The 27,952-nt window shown below is 43.4% G+C and overlaps 1 protein-coding gene across 1 annotated transcript in view; it reads right to left on the reverse strand.

Moving 5' to 3' along the window:
- Positions 1 to 27,952, reverse strand: part of parvg (parvin, gamma) — a 52,054-nt gene that overhangs the window by 19,912 nt on the left and 4,190 nt on the right. Inside the window, exons 3-7 of the mRNA XM_078221190.1 lie at positions 19,322 to 19,386; positions 16,214 to 16,316; positions 13,034 to 13,177; positions 8,025 to 8,140; positions 360 to 415 (exon numbers count right to left, since the gene is read on the reverse strand). Of these exons, the coding sequence (XP_078077316.1) occupies positions 360 to 415; positions 8,025 to 8,140; positions 13,034 to 13,177; positions 16,214 to 16,316; positions 19,322 to 19,386 (484 nt within the window). The remainder of the gene's footprint in view (positions 1 to 359; positions 416 to 8,024; positions 8,141 to 13,033; positions 13,178 to 16,213; positions 16,317 to 19,321; positions 19,387 to 27,952) is intronic.

Below are 27,952 nucleotides of genomic sequence, written 5' to 3' on the forward strand. Positions count from 1 at the left end.
TTGAGTTGATGATTTTACATCAGAGCTAAGCACCAACATGACTCTCTTTGATTACTGTCACAATCTCACATACTCTGATACAAACTCAGAGGGTTTTGCCCCTGTGGACTAAGGGACATAAAGAGTTATGAAGTAGGCTTGAATACTCAAATCCTGGGAGTTGTTTACTGAAGGTGTGCACTCATTCACAGTCAGGTCCAAGACTGTCCAACAAGGTCCCGAACTGGGTGGAGCCAATAGCCCAGGGTCACCTAACCTGTACTCTTAAAGGGGCATTCTCCACCCAAACCCCATATACACATCACACAGTTTGAATGGTACTTTAAGTGATATAAAATTGAACAGATTATGCACCCTACCTTTTCTCTGTGATATATTCCAAATCTTTCACCGTCTTTATTCCCGTTTTCTCAATCTAGTAAAATGACATTCATCAACTTTAAATTTGTGGACATATTTATAAATACCCCAAGAGTATTCCCCCCCACCTCCCGCACCACACAGGAAAAATAAACAAAAAGCTATGATGAATAGGTAACTACTTTGCAACAGAATTGTCTGAAATATTAGTTTTTCAATGATCTTTGTCTATCAGGCTCCAGTGAATGGGACAGGCAATCTGCCAAAATGTAGATCTGGAAGATCTTTCTCAGTACATCAGTTCCAATGTTTAAAGGTCTTATTTTTTAGTGTGATTGTTTCTCCTGAGTCTCCTACAAATATTAGCATATTTCTCTTTTGTTATTGAAAGCTGAATTAAAATCCAGCTCAGTTGTTCATACGGGTAGTTGGAGTGAGCAATGGAAATTTCAGAATGGTGCAGGAAGTGAGCACATGTTGTTGGGGTGGGGAGATGGAAATCTATTTCTGCACGTGACTTTTAATCCAATCCAGAGTACTTGAGGGTGACACCAGCTTAAAAGGTGATAAAAATTCGCTTGCTTCTTTGTTTTAAATTGTTGGAAGGTATTTTGAGAGACAGGATCTACAGGCATTTAGAGATGCAAGGACTGATTAGGGACAGTCAGCATGGCTTTGTGAGTGGAAAATCATGTCTCACAAATTTAATAGAGTTTTTTGAAGGGGTAACCAAGAAGGTAGATGAGGGCAGTCCAGTTGATGTTGTCTACATGGACTTTAGCAAGGCCTTTGACAAGGTACCGCATGGTAGGTTGTTGCACAAAGTTAAATCTCACGGGATCCAGGGTGAGGTATTTAAATGGATACAAAATTGGCTTCTTGACAGAAGCCAGAGGGTGGTTGTAGAGAGTTGTTTTTCAAACTGGAGGCCTGTGACCAGCGGTGTGCCTCAGGGATCAATGCTGGACCCACTGTTATTTGTCATTTATATTAATGATTTGGATGAGAATATAGGAGGCATGGTTAGTAAGTTTGCAGATGACACCAAGATTGGTGGCATAGTGGACAGTGAGGAAAGTTAACTCCAATTGCAACTGGATCTTGATCAATTGGGCCAGTGGGCTGATGAATGGCAGATGGAGTTTAATTTAGACAAATGCGAGGTGATGCATTTTGGTAGATTGAACCAGGGCAGGACTTACTCAGTTCATGGTAGGGTGTTGGGGAGAGTTAAAGAACAAAGGGATCTAGGGGTACATGTTCATAGCTCCTTGAAAGTGGAGTCACTGGTGGACAGAGTGGTGAAGAAGGCATTCGGTATGCTTGGTTTCATCGGTCAGAACATTGAATACAGGAGTTGGGACGTCTTGTTAAAGTTGTACAAGACATTGGTAAGGCCATACTTGGAATACTGTGTGCAATTCTGGTCACCCTATTATAGAAAGGATATTATTAAACTAGAAAGAGTGCAGAAAAGATTTACTAGGATGCTACCGGGACTTGATGGATTGAGTTATAAGGAGAGGCTGAATAGACTGAGACTTTTTTCTCTGGAGCGTAGGAGGCTGAGGGATGACCTAAAAAAGGTCTATAAAATAATGAGGGGCATAGACAAGGTGGATAATTAATATCTTTTCCCAAAGGTAGGGGAGACTAAAACTAGAGGGCATAGGTTTAAGGTGAGAGGGGAGAGATACAAAAGTGTCCAGAGGGGCAAGGGAAAGATGTGGAAGTGTTGGAAAGGGTGCAGAGGAGATTTACCAGGATGTTGCCTGGTATGGTGGAAAAATCGTATGAGGAAAGGCTGAGGGGCTTGAGGTTGTTTTCGTTAGAGAGAAGGTTAAGAGGTGACTTAATAGAGGCATACAAGATGATCAGAGGATTAGATAGGGTGGATAGTGAGAGCCTTTTTTCTCGGATGGTGATGGCTAGCATGAGGGGACATAGCTTTAAATTGAGGGGTGAGAGATATAGGACAGATATTAGAGGTAGGTTCTTTATTCAGAGAGTAGTAAGGGCGTGGAATGCCCTGCCTGCAGCAGTAGTGGACTCGTCAACATTAAGAGCATTCAAATGGTTATTGGATAAACATATGGATGATATTGGAATAGTGTAGATTAGAGGGGCTTTAGATTGGTTCCACTGGTCGGCGCAACATCGAGGGCCGAAGGGCCTGTACTGCGCTGTAATGTTCTATGTTCTAGATACAAAAGTGTCCAGAGGGGCAATTTTTTCTCACAGAGGGTGGAGAGTGTCTGGAACAAGCTGCCAGAGGTAGTGGTAGAGGCGGGTACAATTTTATATTTTATAAAGCATTTAGACAGTTACATGGGTAAGATGGGTATAGAGGGATATGGGCCAAATATGGACAATTGGGATTAGCTTAGGGTTTTAAAAAAAAGGGCGGCATGGACAAGTTGGGCCAAAGGGCCTGTTTCCATGCTGTAAACCTCTATGACTCTATGACGCACTTGTACAAAAAGTGAGGGGAAAAGGATTTCAAAAGAAAGAGGGACACTTTTGACACCATTCCAAATAATCTTGATAATGTGAACTTCCTTTTAAACCAAGCCCTATTAGCATGCAGGAAATAATTCTCAACCATGCCAGATCAAATCTTTTAGTTTCGTGTTTAAAGATCCTATTTTAATTCCACCTACACAAAGCCAAATCTGAAACTAATAAATACTGTTCAAAGAACTGCCTCCTAAAATACCACAAACTGCATGTTTTAATTCACGTTTGTTCCAACAATACCCACACATGGATGCAGATCACTGAATTCCAGAGTGTACACTGTTGTTATTTTCTTCTAAAAGGAACAGCATTCTACATAGTCAGAAAAAGTAGGGGCACAGGTTTTTTTGCTAGCATTTTACTTGGAAACCAAATCTTGTGATCACACTATTTAATACATGACGTTATTACTGAGAATAAGCAGAAGTTGAGATTCAGCAAGATAAAGCAAAACAGTTTCCTGGTAGCAACCGTCGCTCGAAGGGATGGCCCTGCAGCAAGTCATTTGCAGCCTTTCAATTCGCCAGACTGGTAAAGGGAAGCAATCGCCTTTGCGTAGGGTTCAGTTGTGGTGAGATCCTTGCTCAATATTGCTTACTTGCTTAAGTTACAGTTTGCAAGTTGAAGCCAGCCAGCCACATGTATAACTGGTCATTTCCTGTTCTGCACATTCTGATGTGCCTATTCCGCAATGCAATCAAAATTGATCAATTCTATAGTTTTGCAAGAGATAACTAGTAGTAGGAAGTTATATTCAAGTAACAAAATGATTTTAAAATGCCACAGGTCAACAGTTGCTTGCAAATCAAATATTTTTATGGCAGATTGCAACCATTCTTTCCCAAATACTTCACAATGGGGGTGGGAGGGGGATGGGGGGGTGGGGGGAGGGGGTGGAGCTTGACCTAAAAGTGGTCTTCAAACTGCGGAACCAGAGTATTTAATGAGTCCATGAGCAATTTTGGTTTTAAGTGACAGACAGGACTACAGGTTTCTGGTAATTCAATAGATTACTTTCTGATTCAGTACATTGAATTTAGCCAGTGGTTCCACCTGTTTATGATTAGGGCCTATGATTTATGGTGACTAAATAAATTAAACTCTAATCACACGGGTTTGCAGGGATTTCACCTGCATTTTTGTGAATCACATTCTATAATGCTGTCCATTCTCCTGTGACAAATACAAGCTCCTGATGTGGCTGCTATTAACAGCGCAGATGGAGCTCATATAATGAGTTCTGATAAGGGGCTATTCAGCCAATGCAGCATCTAGCTATGTATTAAGTTTGTCCACAATCACCCTTCCTGACAACCTATTCTAGTTATTATTCATTCGCTGTAAATAAGAACTTTAACATCCTAGGACAGCACGGTGGCACAGTGGTTACCCCTGCTGCCTCACAGCTCCAGGGATCCCGGGTTCGATTCCTGGTTTGGGTCAGTGTGTGCGTGGAGTTTGTACGTTCTCCCCGTCTCTGTGTGGGTTTCCCCCGGGTGCTCCGGTTTCCTCCCACACTCCAAAGATGTGCGGATTAGGTGAATTGGCCATGGTAAATTGCCCCTTAGTGTCAGGGGGACGAGCTAGGGTAAATGCATGAGGCTGTGGGGATAGGGCCTGGGTGGGATTGTGCAGACTCGATGGGCTGAATGGCCTCTTTCTGCACTGTTGGTTTCTATGATACTAGATCTATACTTTCTTGGTTTGCTCCCTAAGTGTAGTTGGAAATATTGGCCACGATTTCCCATCGCGAACTGCAACTTTTCTGGCGGGTTTCGGTGGGAGATGCGCGTCGCCGGCCTTGTTCCGGGATTTGCAGTCGCCGGTCAGACCATGCTGGAAACTGACGGGAAGGCAGGTAAGTAATTTGATTTTTTAATGTGTTTTAGAAATCAAAGAAATCATAGAAACCCTACAGTACAGAAAGAGGCCATCGGCCCATCGAGTCTGCACCGACCACAATCCCACCCAGGCCCTATCCCCATATCCCTACATATTTTACCCACTAATCCCTCTAATCTACGCATCCCAGGACACTAAGGGGCAATTTTAGCATGGCCAATCAACCTAACCGCACATCTTTGGACTGTGGGAGGAAACCGGAGCACCCGGAGGAAATCCACGCAGACACGGGGAGAATGTGCAAATTCCACACAGACAGTGACCCAAGCCAGGAATCGAACCCAGGTCCCTGGAGCTGTGAAGCAGCAGTGCCAACCACTGTGCTACCGTGCCACCCCAATTCATCCATCCATTTTATCATCCTTCTTTCTCACCTCCATTTTTCCACTTTCCATTCCAGCTCTCCTTCTTGCCCCCTCTCCACCCCTCCCTTCAGGGCAACTGCCACATTCCCCAGGCAGTCCCATAACAATCTGTACTTCAGATCTGCCTCACAGCTCCAGGGATCCCGGGTTCGATTCCCGGCTTGGGTCAGTGTGTGTGGAGTTTGTACGTTCTCCCCATGTCTTTTAAGTGTCTTTTAAATCCAATTATCGGGAACATTCCAGTCCCGATTGAATCTCCCACCTCGTCAGGAGTACTTCATTCCAACGAGGTTTAGGGTAGCTCCCCACGTTCGGGGAACTAGTGGGAGACCCTACTGGAGTGAAGGGGGGGGCCTCCCAGCGGGTCAGGCAGCAGGGGGTGGTGCCCCCTGGGCATGGGCACCTGGCAGTGCCAGCCTGTGCCCCTGGCACTGCCCAAGGGGCAAAGTGTCCATGCATGGGGGTACCTTGGCACTGCCCACCGGGTATCGAGCAGTGCCAAGGGGACGGGGCCTATTGTGGCTGGGACCTAGGGGCGATTGGTGGGGATGGGGATCCCGCTGCCACTCGGCAGACAGGATCGGTGTGGGATGGAGGAAGGACAGCGATTGGGGCGGGTTGGTCTGCCGGTGGGGAGAGGGGTCTGCTGGGTGACGGGGTGGGAGGGATCGCCACTGCTGGGGGAGGTGGGCTATACATCAGGGTGCTCCAGGGCGTGGTGGGGGGGCTGGGGTCAGGGCTGGCCCGGGAATTGCTGTGGGGGCCGCGATCGCGCCATGAGGGGGGGTGCTGGAGGGGCAGCACTGTGGGGGCCCCGGGCTGGCCAGCAAACGGGGAGGCTGCCAGATCGGGGCCACTGCGCATGCGCAGAGTTCCAGAACTGTCAGACTCCAGTGCGAATAGGACCCGCTCCCCTGGGTTTTAATGAGATTCATGATTGGGACCTCTGCAGTGCACAGAGTGAGAGATTAGAGTGAGAAGCTGAACTGAGAAAACAGTTGGGATCTAGAACAGTTTTCCCGCCAATTCAGCACTTTTGGGAGAATCGCGGCCATCATTTGGGATTTTCTTTCCCCTATACCATTAAGTGTCTAGATAAATGCTCAATTGGAAAGCCCCCTCTCCTTTGATGTGCGGAACCTGATGGCTGTCGAACCTTTGGTAAATTTCACACCAAGAAAGGTCAAGGGATTCTGCTGCTTTTTTTTCTGGTCTTTGGAAAAATGGAGAAAGTTTGCAAACCTTTCATCAATAGATGACCGGGCTGGAGAGAGTTCACGGTAATAAAATTGCACATGCTCATGTGGAAGGCATGTGTTTTACTGCCCAGTCATTTCGTGTTGTATGTTTTGCATGTTCTTAAATACATCTTAAAAACATGGAGTAGCCTGGCTGAAAAATAATTCCCTTGTCACAGACATACAAGGCGACTGCACAGGAATCCACAGGAATTAAGCCCGCAGGCCGATTATTTTCAAAACGAATCACTGATGGCTGGGTTGCTGCTCTCCTCTTGAAGAGGAAGAAACAAGGAACTGGAGGGATAAAAAACATGTTCCTCCTGCACTTTTCTTCAATGGGTGCTCTGGGCTGACTGGGTCAGAGTCCCAGCAGCATGGTACCTGGACAACTTTTTAAATTAAGAAACCAGTGATTGTAGAGAAAGAAAAGGATTTGACACCTTCACATATTAATGATTTGGATGAGAATATAGGAGGTATTGGTTAGTAAGTTTCCAGATGACACCAAGATTAGTGGCATATTGGACAGTGAAGAAAATTATCTCCGATTACAACGGGATCTTGATCAATTGGACCAGTGGGCTGACGAATGGCAGATGGAGTTTAATTTAGACAACTGCGAGGTGGTGTATTTTGGTAGATTGAACCAGGGCAGGACTTACTCAGTTCATGGTAGGGCGTTGGAGAGAGTTACAGAACAAAGAGATTGAGGGGTACATGTTCATAGCTCCTTGAAAGTGGAGTCACAGGTGGACAGAGTGGTGAAGAAGGCATTCAGCATGCTTGGTTTCATTGGTCAGAGCATTGAATACAGGAGTTGGGATGTCTTGTTGAAGTTGTGTAAGACATTGGTAAGGCCACACTTGGAATACTGTGTATAGTTCTGGTCACCCTATTATAGAAAGGATATTATTAAACTAGAAAGAGTGCAGAAAAGATTTACTAGGATGCTACCAGGATTTGATGGTTTGAGTTATAAGGAGAGGCTGGACAGACTGGGACTTTTTTCTCTGGAGCATCGGAGGCTGAGGGGTGATCTTATAGAGGTCTATAAAACAATGAGGGGCACAGATCAGCTAGATAGTCAATATCTTTTCCCAAAGGTAGGGAAGACTAAAACTAGAGGGCATAGATTTAAGGTGAGAGGGGAGAAATACAAAAGTGTCCAAAGGAGCAATTTTTTCACACTAGGGTGATAAGTGTCTGGAACAAGCTGCCAGAGGTAGTAGTAGAGGTGGGTACAATTTTGTCTTTTAAAAAGTATTTAGACAGTTACATGGGTATGATGGGTATAGAGGGATATGGGCCAAATGCAGGCAATTGGGATTAGCTTAGGGGTTTTAAAAAAAAAGGGCGGCATGGACAAGTTGGACCGAAGGGCCTGTTTCCATGCTGTAAACCTCTATGACTCTATGACATACAATATAAAAATACACACAAGAAGTCAGATGTGTCAGGACTGAAACTGAAGAAGTATTCATCATTCATTATGTTTGAGATGCATTGATTTTACTAAAGATCTCAATCTGGGTGAACAGATTCCTGGCTGCACCAACACTGCAAAATAATCATGCTCGGAATTAACTTGAAATCAAATCAGAGTAAGTAATCCTCTCCCTCCTTTGGTTTTCATAATTACCTCAAGGGTTAAAGTTTCCACGCAGACATTTTTTGGAAGGGGAATTTCAGGTTGGAAATGTTTCACAATAGCAACCAAGAGATGTAAAGTGGAGATCAAGTCCTTTTTGTGGATTACTGAAAGTCAAAGGAAACAAGAGCTGAAAATGGATAAGACAATCGCTTTGACTCGAGATACAGTACATACACACATGCAAATATGATTTCCAAATCAGTATTCTCCGCCTCTGAAGAGTTGTGGCTGTATGAGCCATGAACAAATACTTCCATTCAATTTTCCCTTAACATGTGCCCCTAAGCTCCATCCATGACTTGCCCATTGGTGGATACTGACTGCTTGGGGATTAGTGCTGTTCCTATTCTTTATTGCTATTTTTGGAACACAAGGAAATGCCATTAGCAGGTCAATGTGCCCTATTAGAATGTGATTATTGGTCATCAGCTTCTCCTCCTGCAGAAAAGTACTTGTTTTCCACTTCACATAATCATGACTGGGGAGAATTTTCCGGCCTTTCCTGCTGGCAGGATCTTCCAGTCCTGCTGTGGGTTTCGCAGCGAAAGAACATAAGAAAGGGGATGGGAAATGCCATTGACAGCAGCAGGTCCAGGTGATGGTGGGCTGCCTCCCACTGCTGAGAAACACGAGGGGGGGCGGGGGGGGGGGGGGGGGAAGAGAAAATCCCACCCAGAAATGCAACATCTGCAGAATTCTATCCCATTACTCTGCGAGAGATACATTACAAAACACTGGTTGGGATTTTGGTTCTGAATAAAAAGTCAGTCAGTAATCAAAGGGTGACATCTTGGCATAAAGAGTAACTCCCCTTCAAAACCCGATTGTCAAATGTCACCCGAATACTATTTACTTAGAAGTATTTTACATAAACACATACATAATATGCATGCACATAAAAACAAAGTGTAAACGTTTCTACCATACTTTTGTCAATCTAACATAGGAAAGTCAATATTCCAGTCTAATTACTGACCTCTGATTGACTTGTTCTTCCACAATGATCAACTTCCCAGCCTTGAATCCCAGTTTCCAAACTAGTAGTCTTACTAAACCTATCAGAATGCTAACCCATTTATTATTCAGACATGCATTCCATTCTTATGAGAGGAATGTGAAAACAAATTTGTATAATGCTCTAAATATTTATCTAACTGAAATATATTGAACAAAGGACAAAGAAGAACAAAGAACAGTATAGAACAGGAACAGGCCCTTCGGCCCTCCAAGCCTGCGCCAATCATGATTCCTGCCTAAACTAAAACCATATGCACTTACGGAGTACGTTTCCTTCCATTCCCATCCGATTCATGTATTTGTCTAGCTGGCCCTCAAATGCCGCTATTGTACCTGCTCCCATCACCTCGCCGGGCTGCGCATTCCAGACATTCACCACCCTCTGTGTAAAAAACGTGCCTCGTACATCTCCGCTAAACTTTTCCCCATGCACCTTAAACCTATGTCCCCGAGTACTTGACTTTTCTACCCTAGGAAAGAGCATCTGACTATCCACTTTGTCCATGCCACTCTGATGCGCGTTATCATACATGAGGCTTGATGCTCAGGAAATAAAGGCTTTTATTTGCTGTAACAAAGCAGCTAACAATTATATACACGATCCCAGACTGAGGGGTCCCAGCCAGAGCAGGGACCTTTATACCTCTCCCAGGAGGCGGAGCCCGACTGGGATGTACCACAACACTACAATACAAAGGTGTAACAACCCCACCCTAACCCCAACAGCAACAAGTAGCACAACCCATCCCTAACCCAACAGCAACATATGTACATACTTGTAGTACTGGCCAGACCCTGGCTCAGTACTATCCAGTGGGAACCAACGATGGTTCACCACACACTCATAATCTTGTAAACCTCTACCGGGTCACTCCTCAACCTCCGTTGTTCCAGTGAGAACAAACCGAGTTTATCCAACCTCTCCTCATAGCTAATACCCTCCAGACCAGGCAACATCCTGGTAAACCTCTTCTGTACCCTCTCCAAAGCATCCACATCCTTCTGGTAGTGTGGTGACCAGAATTGCACATAATATTCTAAATGAGGTCTAACTAAGGTTCTGGACAGCTGCAGCATGACCTGTGAATTTTTATACTCAATGACCCGACCAATGAAGCCAAGCATGCCTTATGCCTTCTTGACTACCTTATCCACCTGCGTTGCTACTTTCAGTGATCGGTGGACATGCAGCCCAGATCTCTTTGCCTGTCTGAGCGTCTTGCACAAGGCTCACTTTTGCTAAACACATCAAGTTCCTGTGGTCACAATTTTCTCATCAATACTTGGAATCAACTTTTGCTGACACATTGTGTTGATGTGTAGTATAAGGGATCTGGCATCTTGAGGATCAATGTGGGACTGAGTACAATACTGCCCACACAGTGATATAAGAAGGCAGATGATTCAGATCCGGGTTCATTGTGGTGTTGAGAAGAGATGTGTATAGACTTAAACGTTGAGACAGTTCCTAGCTTGTATTCTTCACTGTTGCACAATGAACCAAGACATCATTCATGTGAAAAATGAAGGCCCTACAAGATGGCCGACATCATATATTAGAATATTTCTGGTGCGGACATGATCCAACAGAATCTGCTGAAGGGAACAATGAATGTTGTCAGGTGTCAGGGCTCCTCATTAAGAGGAAGTTGCCAGAATCCACTGTTTACATCCAGTTTTAAAAATACAACACCCTTCAAGAGTTTGGCCAGGCTTTCATCCACTGAGGATATGGGGTGAACCTCTCTGGCAACAGCTAAGCTGAATGAGGTTGACACAAATTTGGAGGGACCCATTTGGTTATGGGACTGGAACCAACCTGGAGCACCATGCAGTCATTGGTGTGACTGGGGAGATGATTGCCACTTTGACATCTCATCCAGCTATTGCTGCACTGTTTCATGAATGGATGGGGAACTTTTTTTTGGCATGAACAGGCACACAGGTTTAGCATCCTCCCTCTGTGATCTTGTATCCATTTTTCAGTCATCCCAGTTCTGTAAGGAACTTCAGAAACTCACTTTTATACTTGGAGCCAGGTCTTGTTGGTTGACATAGAAGGTTAAGCTTGATATAGCAGCTTATGTAGTGAACAGTCCTGGTTGTGGACCATGAACAGAGTATTTCAGATTACTTTATCCTTGTACCTCAATGTAACCTCCAGGGAGCCTTTCACCAGCAGCTTTATGCATTCTGCTCTGTATTGGTGTGGCATCAGCTGCTGGGTCACCAACCATAGTTCTGTGCCCAACAGGACCATTACACTGGCTATTGTGTCAAATTAAAGTTTGTGAGATGGCCGTTAACTGAAATATCCACATACCAAAATAAAAATCCATGTCCTTTGACCTCACTCAAGATGACTCCTGGTAAATTTCAAACTTACACCAGCACACAAAACCAGTAAGTGGGAAGAAAATACAATTTTCCTGTGGTCCTCACAAAAGTGTTCCCTGACCTCAGAAGGGACATTAAGATGCAAAGTGCTGAATATTGAAACGATGGTTGCCACATGCACACCTACCCAAAACACCTTGGAAATACACAATGGGTGAAGTTTTCCAGGCCTGGCTGCAGCCACTGTGAATGATCACAAGGAAGTTTTCAGAAGTGGAAACAGATTGAAAGCTAGGTTCTTTGGAATAAGTGTAATACCCGGTTCAGAAGTCAACTTCACTTGAAATCCACCAGCAAATCAGGATCTCATAATAATTCCAGTAGCTTCCACATCTGACCACATCCACAAAACCAGAAATTGGCTGCAACATTTAGAAATCTATACCTCATGGACAACTGAAAGACTTTTAATCATACACCTTTCTAATTTTTTAATGAGACTCCATCTTCCCTTATTTCTGATTCCCGTGTGTGTGTATGATGCTGCATTTTTATTACCTTTTTCTCTCAAGTTTAGTGGTTAATAAATTTATTCCCTCTTTAACTCAAGAAAGCCTTGTTTGAATGGCTTGAACAGTTAAACACATTTGGATTTAGAAAAGGAATTTTAAACCTTTGTTGTGACCAACTGAGGAGATTGAATAGAGGGGAGAAAGTTCACCCCTTCTCACCTGGTACAGGGGCCATTCCTGGGTTATCAATGACTTAAAATCCTTAATCACCCAGAAGCAATTGACATTGCCACTAAAGAATGATGACATCTCAGCCTGACCATCTGCACTTAAATTGTGCAACTGAGTAAATGGAATAAAACACCCGTATGCTGCAAGATGACATGAAGTGTCTCTTAGCAACAGTGCATCTGAACTGACCTAATTTACATGTCCAATTGTGGTGTGAGTTCCACCTTCTTAGACAAAAATAACAAGCAATGATCAATCTTAGCCCTGAGTGACCAGTTATAACATTTTCCTATATTATAAGAAATACAAGTGAAGATGATTTTGTCAAAGGAAGAGACAGATATAGAACGAGATGCTGAAATACACATGGTGTACTCATTCACAAAACACTGAATTCAATGATTGCACAGATCTATTCGAAACTCATAAACCACTGCTGCCAGACTCAACCTCCACCCCCACAGCACGTCAATGTTCACCAAATGGATCGCCAACTGGCGCGATCACATCAGCTATCCGCAGTCATTTTTTCCCCTACTCACTCTGTCAACTTAGCCCATGATCGCTGGTCAACTGCCTCCAGCTAATACCATGCAACCTCCTACTGGCCCAGCCCATCATCAACTCTCCCAAATAGCCGCCGATCATCACCAATCCTCCACTCATCAGCCATCCGACTTCCATTCTTTAATAGTCCCTTCACGCGACCCAACCCACCCTTCACGACATGCCTGTCAATGTTTCCCCTGCACTGAGCCAAGTTAATCGAACAAGATACAGTTTTTTTTCCCTCCATTGGCTGACTGACATTCCACATTCTATATTATGTTAAAATTACCAATTATATAGAGGATGTCCAATCTGTAATTAATGTTCATCTGCATTCTATAGGGTACTTACATTCGGTATTCCAGTTCAGATTGTCATCCCCTGTAATTTGTAGAAGCTGGTTTACTGATTCCAATATAACAGTCAATTTCTGTTTCTGTGCCTTGGTAGACAATGCAATTTCCTCCACATTGAGCTTGATATTTCCTAAATGTGCTAATAGAAAAAAAAGAGGAAACAATAAAAGCTTTGATTGAAACAGTCAGAAGTCTTCACTGAGCATATACATTGTTACCCCCACGAAGGAAGGAGTAAAAACTAACCCTCCCAAATTTACCATTCCAGGTCGGTTTGTGAATTTAAGAGGAGGAAGGAATTTTCACAATATTTGTGTTTAACCATTGATGTACTGATGGCAAAGAAACAGGTCTGATAGCTCTCATGGCCTTTTAAACAAAAGGGGTCAGTTTTCATTGAGTCAAAAACTGACCCAGGTAAACATAGCAAAATATTTAAAAAGGTAAACCCCGCACTTCTCCAACTTTCGCAACCCACATTCGCGTACATTTACAAGTTTTCTGGAATTGTTATGTTCTTAGCCAAATTAAAAGTTCAATGCTAAAGACTAAAGAGAGTTCATAAAGAAAGAACAGAGAACAGTACAGCACAGGAATAGGCCCTTCAGCCCTCCAAGCCTGCGCCAATCATGATGTCTGCCTAAACTAAAACCGTATGCACTTAGAGTCCATATCCTTCCGTTCCCATCCGATTCATTTATTCATCTAGATGCCCCTTAAATGCCGCTATCGTACCTGCTCCCACCTCCTCCCTGGGCAGCACGTTTCAGACATTCACCACCCTCTGTGTAAAAAACGTGCCTCGCACATAGTTTGAGTTCTTTTCTAGACAGTGTGGCTGCAATTTTTTCAGATTTCTTTAAATTCCAGGGGCCCAGTTGAGATCCATGCACTTGGAGGGAATCTCATTTTTATCATCTGTAATCCCCCTTTTCCAGAAATCAATTCATTTTCGCCTGAAGTTCTTCTCAATGGAAATCCACTACATTTGTGCAGGATTTGTGGACAATAGAGATAGGGGTTTAATGAGATAGGATAGCGGGTGGATGGAGAGAAGACCGAGAGAGAAGGAAACTCTTCACTGCTTCAATGGCAGTATCCCCAGGCCACCACCACCTCTGCATTTAGTAGCTACATTAAAGACATTTCAAAATGATTACACATCACATGACCTTCTCTCCCCACAATGTTTTCAGAAGAGTTTGTTTATCTGATGTCTGAATCTAACTTTTGTACTATGACTTATAATGTCCCAGTCAGTAGCTTCTGAAGGAGTCACTATTCATTTTGATGACCCCCCCCCCCCCCCCTTTCGAGGTAATTGTTGTCCTAGTAGACTTTTGGTTTCTGCTGAAGAGATAGTCTTATAAAGTTGAAAACGTGGTGTTCGATTTCTTTCAAAAATTGCTTTATAAAATGGACCTTGACACCCTCAATCCATGCCTTCCAGATAAGTGGTCAATATATAATAGCAGACATGAGGTGAATTGTTGCAGCCCTTTTTGCTCAGTATTTTAACATGTCTTTAAAAAATCATTTTCAAATAGTCCAGTATGTGTTTTGCTAGCAGTTGAAATTACAGGTTGATATCATTCATTCACAATTCCAATCATCATCATGAGGAAGAGCATTCGTTGGCATTACATCTGTTGTAGACATTTCAGCCAGCATTTGTTTCTGATCTTGGAAAGGAGTTAGCACATTGCCTTTCAGTTTGTGTGGGTGTCCAAATAACATCAAAATGAATAACTTGTGTTTGTGCACCAGTAAAATACTAATGTACTTTTAAGATAAGTCCCTGATTCTTTTCCCCAAAGATGCAGGAGGCAGACAAAACACGTACTTAACGTCTGTTTCCATAGTTTTCCTGGAACAGGTCACTAGAGGCTGTAGCTTGAGGGGCACCACATAATACCAAGCATCAGGCGACTCTCCTGCTCTTGCTGCCTCAACATGTTTGGTCACATTATGAATTCTGGAGTGGAACTCGAACCTGGATTTTCTGGCTCAGAGGCAGAGATGTTACTCATCATGCCACAAGACCTTCCCAAAGATAAGTTAGTAATATCTTATTTTATGAAGGCAGATGTATTAAATTCTGTAAAACACAGTGTATGATTCTGTTGCTAAGGTTTCGGTCTTTCAAGCTAAGGATCCAAGAGGCAATTGCTCTGCATTTTTAAAATCAATGCCTTTTTAAAATTCATTCATGGGATTTGGGTGTCACTAACTAGGCCAGCATTTATTGCCGGCCTTCATTACCCTTGAGATGGTGGTGGTGAGCTACCTTCTTTAACCTCTGCAGTCAGTGTGTTGCAGCATTTTGATCCAGTGACAATGAAGTAGTGTAGTTGGAGCTGCATTCATCCATGCAAGTGAGTATATTCCTTAAAACTGCCCTACAGATGATGGACAGGTTTTGGAGAGTCAAGAGGTGAGCTGCTCTCTGCAGAACTCCCAGCCTCTGGCCTGCTCTTGTGACCACAATATTTATATGGTTGGCCCAGTTCAGTTTCTGGTCAATGGTAATTCCCCAGGATGTTGATAGTGGGGGATTCAGCAATGGTAATACCATTGAACGTCAAGGGGAGATCAGACTGGCTTGTTCTTTTTAAATGTTCATGGCTACAAACCTAAATGTTAGGTGGGCAGAAGCTGAAGTGAATCAGAATTGAATTACTGTTAGGTCAGATAAACTTGGAGATTGGAAAGTGCTTATTAATTTCAGGTATGGTTCTGGAGCAGGCAATATGAAACCAGTGACTTTAATCAACATTGCTCTGTTCAATTCTATCCTCAGTTATCCTTCACTCATGTACACTTATAAACAGAGATATTAGACAGAGTGCAGCACCTTTATCTTTGCTCCTTCATCCGTACGTTGAACCTATGTTCTGATCACTGCTTACCAATTGTTAAACTACTTCGAGGTTTATTGTTTGCCCCACCATTTCCCGGCAATAAGTCAAGCAATGCAGGTTTCTCCATTTGCCTAAAAGCACATTACTTCAGGATCCAATCCAAAACATTGTAAAAACCATACTCCATTTTGGCCCCATGCAATCCCTCTATTCCAGTCCATCCTGGGATTGTAGCAAATGTGCTCCAACGTTGGTGGCAAGGAGACAAACATAAGACACCATATACAGGACCAGAAGCCAAAAACAATGTTTACCTAGCAGGTGATGCAACACTAATCCATCATAAAGGTCTTCCTCCAGTGACTGGACCACAATATGATCCTGCTTTAACGTTGCATTGATCCAGTCAATGAGAAACTGAGAAAAGGAGTGAAAAGCTGGGTCAGCAGCTCATAAACAAATTCCGCATTTCGGTGCAATATCTGTGGCTTACTAAATAAAATCTGACATTTGCAATGCAGTCCCATCTGTAAACCTTATTTCCTGTTGTCAACATTTTCCATTATAAAATGCCAATTTAACATTTATATTAAAAAAGCCTTGTGTGTGTAAACCAGCTCCTTTGACTATCACAGAGTGGATACTGTGCAGGATTGTGCTATCTGTTCATGCAAAATACTCAAAATGTATTTTCACATTTCCAATTTCTCACACCAGATAGATAGCCATTCTTTACTGTATCCCCTCTTAATATCTCAGCAATCTCCCTATAGTTTGGGGCAGACAGTTGCTGCACATTACCCCAATACATAACTAATTCTTAACTAGATGGTATAAGAAGAACAAGAATGTTAAGATTAGAACCAGGAAATCACAGAATGGCTACAACACAGCAGGAGGCCATTCAGCCAGCCACACCCATGCCAGATCTCTGCCAGAGCAACTCACCTAATGCCACCCCCCATATTTTGCCTGTGGCCCTGAAATTTTCCTTCAGATGACTTTCCAACTCTCTTTTGATTCTCAGGACTGCATTCCAGATCCTAACTACCTGCTGTGTAGGAAGATTTTCCCTCCTGCTGGCTTTGGAGTTTTTCTTTTACACACTTACCTTGGTGTCCTCTGGTTCGCAACCTTACCTCCAATGGGAACTGTTTCTGCCTATCTACTCTGCCCAGACTCCTCACACAGGTAAAAACAATGCGTCAGACCAAGGAAAGAGTTGTAGGCACACTAAATGAAGGCCTCATTGCAGGGGAGAAGGAACACACCCAAGGTGCAAAAATGGATGGGCAGTGGATGACAGTCAGGGGGGAGAGATGGCAGGCATGGACAGAAAGAGGGAAGCAAGACTCAAGGATGACTGTAAATGGCCTAGGCCATAGAAATGTGTAGGGATAGGTGTGGGGACATGGGTGTGATTTGAAATTATATGCCTAGGATCATGGTTGAGAGTGGAGTGGGGAGGGAGGTACTGAGCGTGGGATCCAGAAGGAAATAAACAACTTAACAATTTTTTTAAATTATAAAATGTAAATAAAAAGTTTATTTTTAAATGCATCTGAAGGTTGCATTAGGCTGAACCTGGTATCAGCATAAGGCCATAAGACATAGGAGCAGAATTAGGCCATTCGGCCCATCGAGTCTGCTCCGCCATTCAATCATGGCTGATATTTTTCTTATCCCCATTCTCCTGCCTTTTCCCCATAACCCCTGATCCCCTTATTAATCAAGAACCGATCTATCTCTGTCTTATAGTCACTCAATGACCTGGCCTCCACATTCTTCTGCAGCAAAGAGTTCCACAGATTCACCACTCTCTGGCTGAAGAAATTCCTCCTCATCTCTGTTTTAAAGGATCATCCCTTTAGCCTGAGGCTGTGCCCTCTGGTTCTAGATTTTCCTACTAGTGGAAACATCCTCTCCATGTCCACTCTATCCTATAAGTGTATCCTATAAGTTTCAATAAGATCCCCCCGCATCCTTCTAAACTCCAACAAGTACAGACCCAGAGTCTGTACTCTGAGTTGGGGCAGCACGGTAGCAGTGGTTAGCTCTGCTGCTTCACAGCTCTAGGGACCTGGGTTCGATTCCCGGCTTGGGCCACTGTCTGTGTGGAGTTTGCACATTCTCCCCGTGTCTGTGTGGGTTTCCTCCGGGTGCTCCGGTTTCCTCCCATAGTCCAAAGATGTGCAGGTTAGGTTGATTGGCCATGCTAAAATTGCCCCTTAGTGTCCCGAGATGCGTAGGTTAGAGGGATTAGCAGGTAAATGTGTAGGGATAAAGGGGTAGGGCCTGGGTGGGATTGTGGTCGGTGCAGACTCGATGGGCCGAATGGCCTCTTTCTGCACTGTAGGGCTTCTAAGATTTCTATGAGAGTCCTCAACCATTCCTCATATGACAAATACTTCATTACAGGGATCATTCTTGTGAACCTCCTCTGGACCCTTTCCAAGGCCAATATATTCTTCCTTAGATATGGGGCCCAAAACTGCTCACAATACTCCAAATGGGATCTGACCCAGAGCCTTATGCAGCCTCAGAAGTACATACCTGCTCTTGTATTCTAGCCCTCTTGACATGAATGCTAACATTGCATTTGCCTGCTGACTGAACTTGCACGTTAACCTTAAGAGAATCTTGAACAAGGACTCCCAAGTCCTTTTGTGCTTCTGATTTCCTAAGCATTTCCCCGTTTAGAAAATAGTCTATGCCTCCATTCCTCCTTCCAAAGAACATAACCTTACACATTGTGTTCCATCTGCCACTTCTTTGTCCACTCTCCTAACCTGTCCAAGTCCTTCTGCAGCCCCCCTGCTTCCTCAATACTACCTGTCCCTCTACATATCTTTGTATCATCTGCAAACTTAGCAGCAGTGCCTTCAGTTCCTTCTTCCAAATTGTTAATGTATATTGTGAAAAGTTGTGGTCCCAGCACTGATCCTTGAGGCACAGCACTGGTCATCAGCTGCCATCCTGAAAAAGACTCCTTTATCCCCACTCCCTGCCTTCTGCTAGTCAGCCAATCCTCTATCCATGCCAGGATCTTATCATTAACACTATGGGCTCTTAACTTATTTAATAGTTTCCTATGCGGCACCTTGTCAAAGGCTTTCTGGAAATCTAAATAAATCATGTACACTGGTTCTCCTTTATCTAACTTCCTTGTTACCACCTCAAAAAATATCACTGTGAGCTTTGGGCTCTGGCCAAGACTTTGCGATTTCAAAAAGGCAAGTAGGCACTCTGTGACAAAGTGTTCAGGATATAGAAGGAAGTTAAATCAATAGATAAGCAATCGAAGTATGCACTTTTCCCCTCAAGATAGATAACTTTCTATCTAGATCCAGCATTCTAAATCTATATTGTGAACGATCAGGATTGAGACAGTTCGAGAAAGTTCGAGAAAGTTAACTTTTTACCGTCATTAATTCTTCAAGCTTAGGATTCTTCAGTGAATTTGGCTGTATAATCTTTCTTCTTTCACCTGGGAAAAGAAAAGGGATTTTCAATCCAACAGTAAATCAATCAATAACATTTCTTCTAAACCTACTCTAAGTTAATACAATCAGGAATTGCTTGCAAATGATAAATCATTGTGTGTAAATGGCAATTTGAGCATCAATAATAAAGCGCATTTTAGGTTTTAACTTAACCGGCAGTTTACAGTTGTTTTGTACAATACAAATCCGGTGGAGGGTAGGAGCTGTAGTTTACAAACAATTGTTTCTGGTTAGGCTGTTAAGAAGCATTACGTGGAGATGCCAGCGTTGGACTGGGGAAAACACAGTAAGAAGTTTAACTTCTTAAGTTAAACTTAAGTTAAGAAGTTAAACTTCTTACTGTGTTTTCCCCAGTCCAACGCCGGCATCTCCACATCATGATTACCATCGGCACCGCAAACTGCCGGCTCCAAGTGGAGAGGATCTCCAAGAAGATGCTACCAAATAAACCTGTTGGACTTTAACCTGGTGTTGTTAAACTTCATCTCCACATCAGAAGCATTACCAGCAAGATAAGCAAAATGCACTGAGTGAAACCGCCAGGTAAGTTGCAGCAGAACATCTGAAAGCCCGCTTAAAGTAACAAACCAGCTGTATGCCATTGTCTGGTGCAGGAGTCAAAATTTAACACTTTAAAAATTGGATATCAAATTTGTTTTGAGACATTGAAAATTTAAGATTCAAAATGAGTTAGATTTTCTAACATTAGTAGGTATGTTATTGAGTGTGCAATTACTTTTTAAAAATTCATTTGTGGGACACGGGCGTCGCTGGCTGACCAGCATTTATTGCCCATCCCTAGTTGCCATTGTTCAGAGGCCAGTTGAGAGTCAACAACATTGCTGTGGCTCAGGAGTCATATATAGGCCAAACCATGGCAGATTTCCTTCCCTAAAGGACATTAGTGAACTAGATGTGTTTTTCCGACAATCGACAGAGGTTTCATGGTCATCAGTAGATTCTTAATTCCAGATATTTTTTATTGAATTCAAATTGAACCATCTGCCGTGGAGGGATTCAAACTTGGGTCCCCAGAACTTTGGCTGAGGTTCTGGATTAATGGTCTACTGATAATATGACTAGGCCATCACCTCCCAGAATAACCAGAAGTCTATAAGTCAAATGAATGCAAATGAAAAGCAACTTCAGGACTCATGTCGGACAGCATTTTACACAAAAGGCTGATGAGTCCTTGGAATAGGTATCCTGGGAGGCAGTGGAAACAAACAATCAAAACATTTAGGAGGCAGTTAGATGCTGCAATCAGACATTCCAATGGAAAGAGATAATGGACTGCGATGGTCTCCCTCACCCCCACCACTCTCAAACATGGCAATCACAATATTATAAAAGCAATGCTGGCCAAAGTGAAATGGGAAAATAGGTGGAAAGGGAAGATGGTAGCAGTTGGAGACACTTAAGGAGATATTTCATAATTCTCAACAAAGGTATGTTCCATAGAGAAAGAAATACTTTGCTCGAAGTATGGACCATATGTCGTTAACTAACCAAGTTAAGGATAGTAAGAAATTGAAAGAAAAATCATTCAATGCTGCAAAGGTTAGTGGTAGCCCAGAAGATTGGGAAAATTTTGGAAACCAGCAAAGGATGACTGAAAAATAGAGGGAGAAACTGGACATTGGCTATTTCACACACTTCCAGGTTAGGCGCGCGCCCGCCTGGGCCACGTAAAATTCTGCCCAATAAATTTCTAAAAATCTAATTTTATTTGTATTTAACATTTATCATCTCAATGAAATTTACTATTTAAATTCAAAATTGCAACCAGACTTGAGCAGAGATATACAACTCTCCACTGGAGAGCAGTTGAATTTAGCTCGTTTCAGAGCATATATACATAAGCCTTTCAGTGCGACTTTGAGCAAGAGTTGGGAATTAGACAAGTGAGGAGTTGGGGAAGAGAGAAAGGCGGTGTTCCGTTGCTTTTCAAACTTATTCGGACTTTATAGAAATTGGCTCTTACGCTATCTCGTTGTTTGGTGAGTATCTTGTAAGTGGTTAATGTCTATTCCACTCCTAAGGTTTAAAATAGTGTACAAGCAGGTGGGAAGATTAATAAAATATATTAAAAAGGAAAATAATTAATTTAATAATTGTTAATTAAAACACATTAATAATGGCAGGACAGGTGATACATCAAGCATGTAGTATGTGGAGTGCCTGGACACCAATGTGATCCAGAATCACAGAATCTTACGGTGCAGAAGAGGCCCTTTGGCCCATCGAGTCTGCACCGACCTGCCCACCTAATCCCACTTGCCAGCACTTGGCCCATAGCCTTGATCCAGGGCAAACATGTTTGCAGCAAATGTTTGAAGCTTGAGGGGTTTTGGCTCAAGCTCAGTGAGCTGAAGGCCAAGGATTTTTTTTACAGAGGATCCCACACTAAATAATGGGGCAAGGGGTCAAATTTGGGAAAATGTAGTAAATCAAAGAGTAGAGACAAGGCATGAGAGAAAGGTCCTGATGTGGCAAATGATCAACAGAACATGATGGGAAGAGATAGGGAGTACAAATTGTAAAGTAAATCATGGTGAGTTTCTGCAGTGCATCTTGCAGATGGTACACACTGCTGCCACTCTGTGTCAGTAATGGAAGGAGTACTAATCAAGTGGGCTGTTTTGTTCTGGATGGTGATGAGCTTTTTGAGTATTTAGGAGCTCTACTCATCTATGCAAGAGAAGAGTATTCCATCACACTCCTGACTTGTGCATTGTAGATGGTGGACAGGCTTTGGGAAGTCAGGAGGTGTGTTACTCACTGCCAGCCTCTGAATTGCTCTTGTAGCCACAGTATTTATATGGCTTGTCTAGTTCAGTTTCTGGTTAATTGTAACTACCAAGATTTGATAGTGGGGGATTCAGCGATAGTATTGCCATTGAATGTCAAAGGGCAATGGTTAGATTCTCTCTTTTTGGAGATGGTCATTGCCTGGCACATGTGTAGCATGAATGTTACTTGCCACTTGTCAGTCCAAGCCTGAATATTGTCCAAGTCTTGATGTATTTGTACATGAACTGCTTCAGTATCTGAGGAGTCATGAATGGTGCTGAACATTGTGCAATCATCAGCAAACATCTCCACTTCTGACCTTGTGGTGGAAGAGCATTGGTGAAGCAACTGAAGACCTTGAGGAACACCTGCAGTGATGTTCTTGACCTAAGATGATTGACTTCCAAATACCACAACCATCTTTCTTTGTGCCAGATATGACTCCAACAGTAGAGAAATCCCTCCCCCCCCCCCCACCCCACCCCACCCGATTTCCACTGACTAGCTTTGTAGGACTCCTGATGCCACACTCGGTCAAATGTTGTCTTTATGTCAAGGCAGTCACTCTCACAACAAAGGTTATTGCAGAAGATAAAACCTCATGGTATAGAGGTTAAAATATTGGCAAGGAGAGAAGATTGGCTAGCTAACAGGAACCAGCGAGCAAGTATAAGTGTGTCATTTTCTGGTTGGCACAGGGATCCAGGCTGCTGCCTCAATATTTTACAATTTATGTAAATGACTTGAATGAAGGGACTAGAGTCATGGTTGATAAATTTGCCGATAGGATAGGTAAGAAAGTAAGTCGGGAAGTAGACATGAGGAGGATACAAAAGATACGTTAAAGTGAGTGGGCAAAGGTCTGACAAATGGAATATAATGTGGGAAAATGTGATATGTGTATTTTATCTTCATGGTGAGAGATTGCAGAGCTCTGAGATGCAAAAGAATCTGGGTGTCCTAGTGCATGAATCACAAAAAGTTAAAATGCAGGTACAGCAAGTAATTAGGAAAGCTAACAGAACATTACTGTTTATTGCGTGGGAATTGAATGCAAAAGTAGAAATGTTATGCTTCAGTTATACAGAGCACTATTGAGGCCACATCTGGAGTACTGTGTATCGTATAGGTCTCCTTAATTAAGGAAAGATGTAAATGTTTTGGAAGCAGATCAGAGCAGCTTTACTAGACTAGATTAATACTTGGGATGTAAGGGTTGTCTTATGAGGAATGTTGGACTGGTCAGGCTTGTATCTGCTGGAATTAAAAGGGTGAAGGGTGACTTGACTGAAACACAAGATCATGAGGGGGATTGACAATGCAGATATAGAAAGGATTCCTCTTGTGGGAAAATCTAGAACTAGGAGTTACCATTTATAACTGAGGGCTCATCCATTTAAGACACAGAGACAAAGGGACAAAGGAGGGGAATTATGCTTAGAACCCAAGGGAATAGGGGAGATCCTAAATGAATACTTTGCATTGGTATTCACGAAGGAGAGGGGCGTGTTAACCGGGAGTGTCTCGGAGGGAGGTGTTGACCCGTTAGAGAAAATCTCCATTACAAGAGAGGAAGTGTTAGGTTTTTTAGGGAACATTAAAACTGACAAAGCCCCAGGGTCTGATGGCATCTATCCTCGACTGCTCAGGGAGACAAGAGATTAAATTGCTGGGCCTCTGACGGAAATCTTTGTCGCTTCTTTGGACACGGGTGAGGTCCCTGAAGATTGGAGGATAGCGAATGTGGTCGCGTTGTTTAAGAAGGGTAGCAGGGATAACCCAGGGAATTATAGGTCGGTGAGCTTGACGTCCGTGGTAGGGAAGTTGTTGGAGAGGATTCTTAGAGACAGGATGTATGTGCATTTAGAACGGAACAATCGCATTAGTGACAGACAGCATGGTTTTGTAAGAGGGAGGTCGTGCCTTACAAATTTGGAGGAGTTTTTTGAGGAAGTGACAAAAACGGTTGATGAAGGAAGGGACGTGGATGTTGTCTATATGGGTTTCAGTAAGGCACTTGACAAAGTCCCACATGGCAGGTTGGTTAAGAAGGTTAAGGCTCATGGGATACAAGGAGAAGTGGCTAGATGGGTGGAGAACTGGCTTGGCCATAGGAGACAGAGGGTAGTGGTCGAAGGGTCTTTTTCCGGCTGGAGGTCTGTGACCAGTGGTGTTCCGCAGGGCTCTGTACTGGGACCTCTGCTATTTGTGATATATATAAGTGATTTGGAAGAAGGTGTAACTGGTGTAATCAGCAAGTTTGCGGATGACACGAAGATGGCTGGACTTGCGGATAGCGAAGAGCATTGTCAGGCAATACAGCAGGATATAGATAGGCTGGAAAATTGGGCGGAGAGGTGGCAGATGGAGTTTAATCCGGATAAATGCGAAGTGATGCATTTTGGAAGAAATAATGTAGGGAGGAGTTATACAATAAATGGCAGAGTCATCAGGAGTATAGAAACACAGAGGGACCTATGTGTGCAAGTCCACAAATCCTTGGAGGTGGCAACACAGGTGGAGAAGGCGGTGAAGAAGGCATATGGTATGCTTGCCTTTATAGGACGGGGTATAGAGTATAAAAGCTGGAGTCTGATGATGCAGCTGTATAGAACGCTGGTTAGGCCACATTTGGAGTACTGCATCCAGTTCTGGACTACCAGAAGGACGTGGAGGCGTTAGAAAGAGTGCAGAGAAGGTTTACCAGGATGTTGCCTGGTATGGAGGGTCTTAGCTATGAGGAGAGATTGGGTAAACTGGGGTTGTTCTCCCTGGAAAGACGGAGAATGAGGGGAGATCTAATAGAGGTGTACAAGATTATGAAGGGGATAGATAGGGTGAACGGTGGGAAGATTTTTCCCAGATCAGAAGTGACGTTCACGAGGGGTCACGGGCTCAAGGTGAGAGGGGCGAAGTATAACTCAGATATTAGAGGGATGTTTTTTACACAGAGGGTGGTGGGGGCCTGGAATGCGCTGCCAAGTAGGGTGGTGGAGGCAGGCACGCTGACATCGTTTAAGACTTACCTGGATAATCACATGAGCAGCCTGGGAATGGAGGGATACAAACGATTGGTCTAGTTGGACCAAGGAGCGGCACAGGCTTGGAGGGCCGAAGGGCCTGTTTCCTGTGCTGTACTGTTCTTTGTTCTTTGAGGAGAACTTTTTCTGAGGGTACTGAGTCTTTGGAACTCTCTTCCTCAAAAATTGGTGGAAGCAGAGTCTTTGAATATTTTTAAGACAGAGCTAAATAGATTCTCGATTAACAAGGGCTGAAAGGTTATTGAGGGTAGCTGGGAATGTGGGGTTGAAGTTACTGTTGGATCAGCCATGATTTTATTGAATGGTGGAGCAAGCTCGAGGGGCTGAATGGCCTACTCCTGCTCCTAATTCCCATGTTTATATGATCTTTAATCTCTCTTATCAACAGCACACTTATCTGTTTGTCAATGTCACTATAATTGGTGTTTTCCTTACTTCTTCTAAATTATAAATGTGTCAGCCTATGCACTGTTCCTCTTGCTCAAGTCAATTTTTATCAGAAACTCAAAATGGTTGTCCTCCTCCCAGACTTTCCTCCAATTCACAGGCTTAAAAAAAAACAAATTGGATAACACCTAACCACTACATCACAAATTACTGCATCTTCAGTAGAGATAGACAAGGTGATGAATGAATACTTTTCTTCAGTGTTCACCAAGGAGAGGGGCCATGTTTTTGAGGAAGAGAAGGTGTTACAGGCTAATAGGCTGGAAGAAATAGATGTTCGGAGGGAGGATGTCCTGGCAGTTTTGAATAAACTGAAGGTCGATAAGTCCCCTGGGCCTGATGAAATATATCCTAGGATTCTTTGGGAGGCAAGGGATGAGATTGCAGAGCCTTTGGCTTTGATCTTTGGGTCCTCGCTGTCCACGGGAATAGTGCCAGAGGACTGGAGAATGGCGAATGCTGTTCCACTGTTTAAGAAAGGGAATAGAAATGACCCTGGTAATTATAGACCGGTTCGTCTTACTTCGGTGGTTGGTAAATTGATGGAAAAGGTCCTTAGGGATGGGATTTACGACCATTTAGAAAGATGCGGATTAATCCGGGATAGTCAGCATGGACTCGTGAAGGGCAAGTCGTGCCTCACAAATTTGATTGAATTTTTTGAGGAGGTAACTAAGTGTGTTGATGAAGGTAGGGCAGTTGATGTCATATACATGGATTTTAGTAAGGCGTTTGATAAGGTCCCTCATGGTCGGCTTATGATGAAAGTGAGGAGGTGTGGGATAGAGGGAAAGTTGGCCGATTGGATAGGTAACTGGCTGTCTGATCGAAGACAGAGGGTGGTGGTGGATGGAAAATTTTCGGATTGGAGACAGGTTGCTAGCGGAGTGCCACAGGGATCAGTGCTTGGTCCTCTGCTCTTTGTGATTTTTATTAATGACTTCGAGGAGGGGGCTGAAGGGTGGATCAGTAAATTTGCTGATGAGACCAAGATTGGTGGAGTAGTGGATGAGGTGGAGGGCTGTTGTAGGCTGCAAAGAGACATAGATAGGATGCAAAGCTGGGCTGAAAAATGGCAAATGGAGCTTTACCCTGATAAATGTGAGGTGATTCATTTTGGTAGGACTAATTTAAATGTGGATTACAGGGTCAAAGGTAAGGTTCTGAAGACTGTGGAGGAACAGAGAGATCTTGGGGTCCATATCCACAGATCTCTAAAGGTTGCCACTCAAGTGGATAGAGCTGTGAAGAAGGCCTATAGTGTGTTAGCTTTTATTAACAGGGGGTTGGAGTTTAAGAGCCATGGGGTTATGCTGCAACTGTACAGGACCTTGGTGAGACCACATTTGGAATATTGTGTGCAGTTCTGGTCACCTCACTATAAGAAGGATGTGGAAGCGCTGGAAAGAGTGCAGAGGAGATTTACCAGGATGCTGCCTGGTTTGGAGGGTAGGTCTTATGAGGAAAGGTTGAGGGAGCTAGGGCTGTTCTCTCTGGAGTGGAGGAGGCTGAGGGGAGACTTAATAGAGGTTTATAAAATGATGAAGGGGATAGATAGAGTGAACGTTCAAAGACTATTTCCTCGGGTGGATGGAGCTATTTCAAGGGGGCATAACTATAGGGTTTGTGGTGGGAGATATAGGAAGGATATCAGAGGTAGGTTCTTTATGCAGAGAGTGGTTGAGGTGTGGAATGGACTGCCTGCAGTGATAGTGGAGTCAGACACTTTAGGAACATTTAAGCGGTTATTGGATAGGCACATGGAGCACACCAGGATGATAGGGAGTGGGATAGCTTGATCTTGGTTTCAGATAAAGCTCGGCACAACATCGTGGGCCGAAGGGCCTCTTCTGTGCTGTACTGTTCTATGTTCTATGTTCTCACCTACTCTTCACTTAACAATGGATCTTGACCTCTATATAGGTTTCTCAAAGAAAATGAAGCTAACTGCAACTTCTACATTCTTCACAAACTGGGCACATGTGGAGTGAGAGCTCATGAAACATTTTACCCTTGACCAGAAATGCACAAGATGCAATTTGAAGTTTGCCCATTCTTGGATCAAATGTGTGCAATCCGTTCTTGTGGAATTCTGGTGAACTGGTGCGACAACAATAATCTCTCCCTCAATGTCAACAAAACGAAGGAGATTGTCATCGACCTCAGGAAGCACAGTGGAGAACATGCCCCTGTCTACATCAATGGGGACAAAGTAGAAATGGTTGAGAGCTTCAGGTTTTTAGGTGTCCAGATCACCAACAACCTGTTC

The sequence above is a fragment of the Mustelus asterias genome, chromosome 9, assembly GCF_964213995.1.
Source record: "Mustelus asterias chromosome 9, sMusAst1.hap1.1, whole genome shotgun sequence".
Classification (NCBI taxonomy): Eukaryota; Metazoa; Chordata; class Chondrichthyes; order Carcharhiniformes; family Triakidae; genus Mustelus; species Mustelus asterias.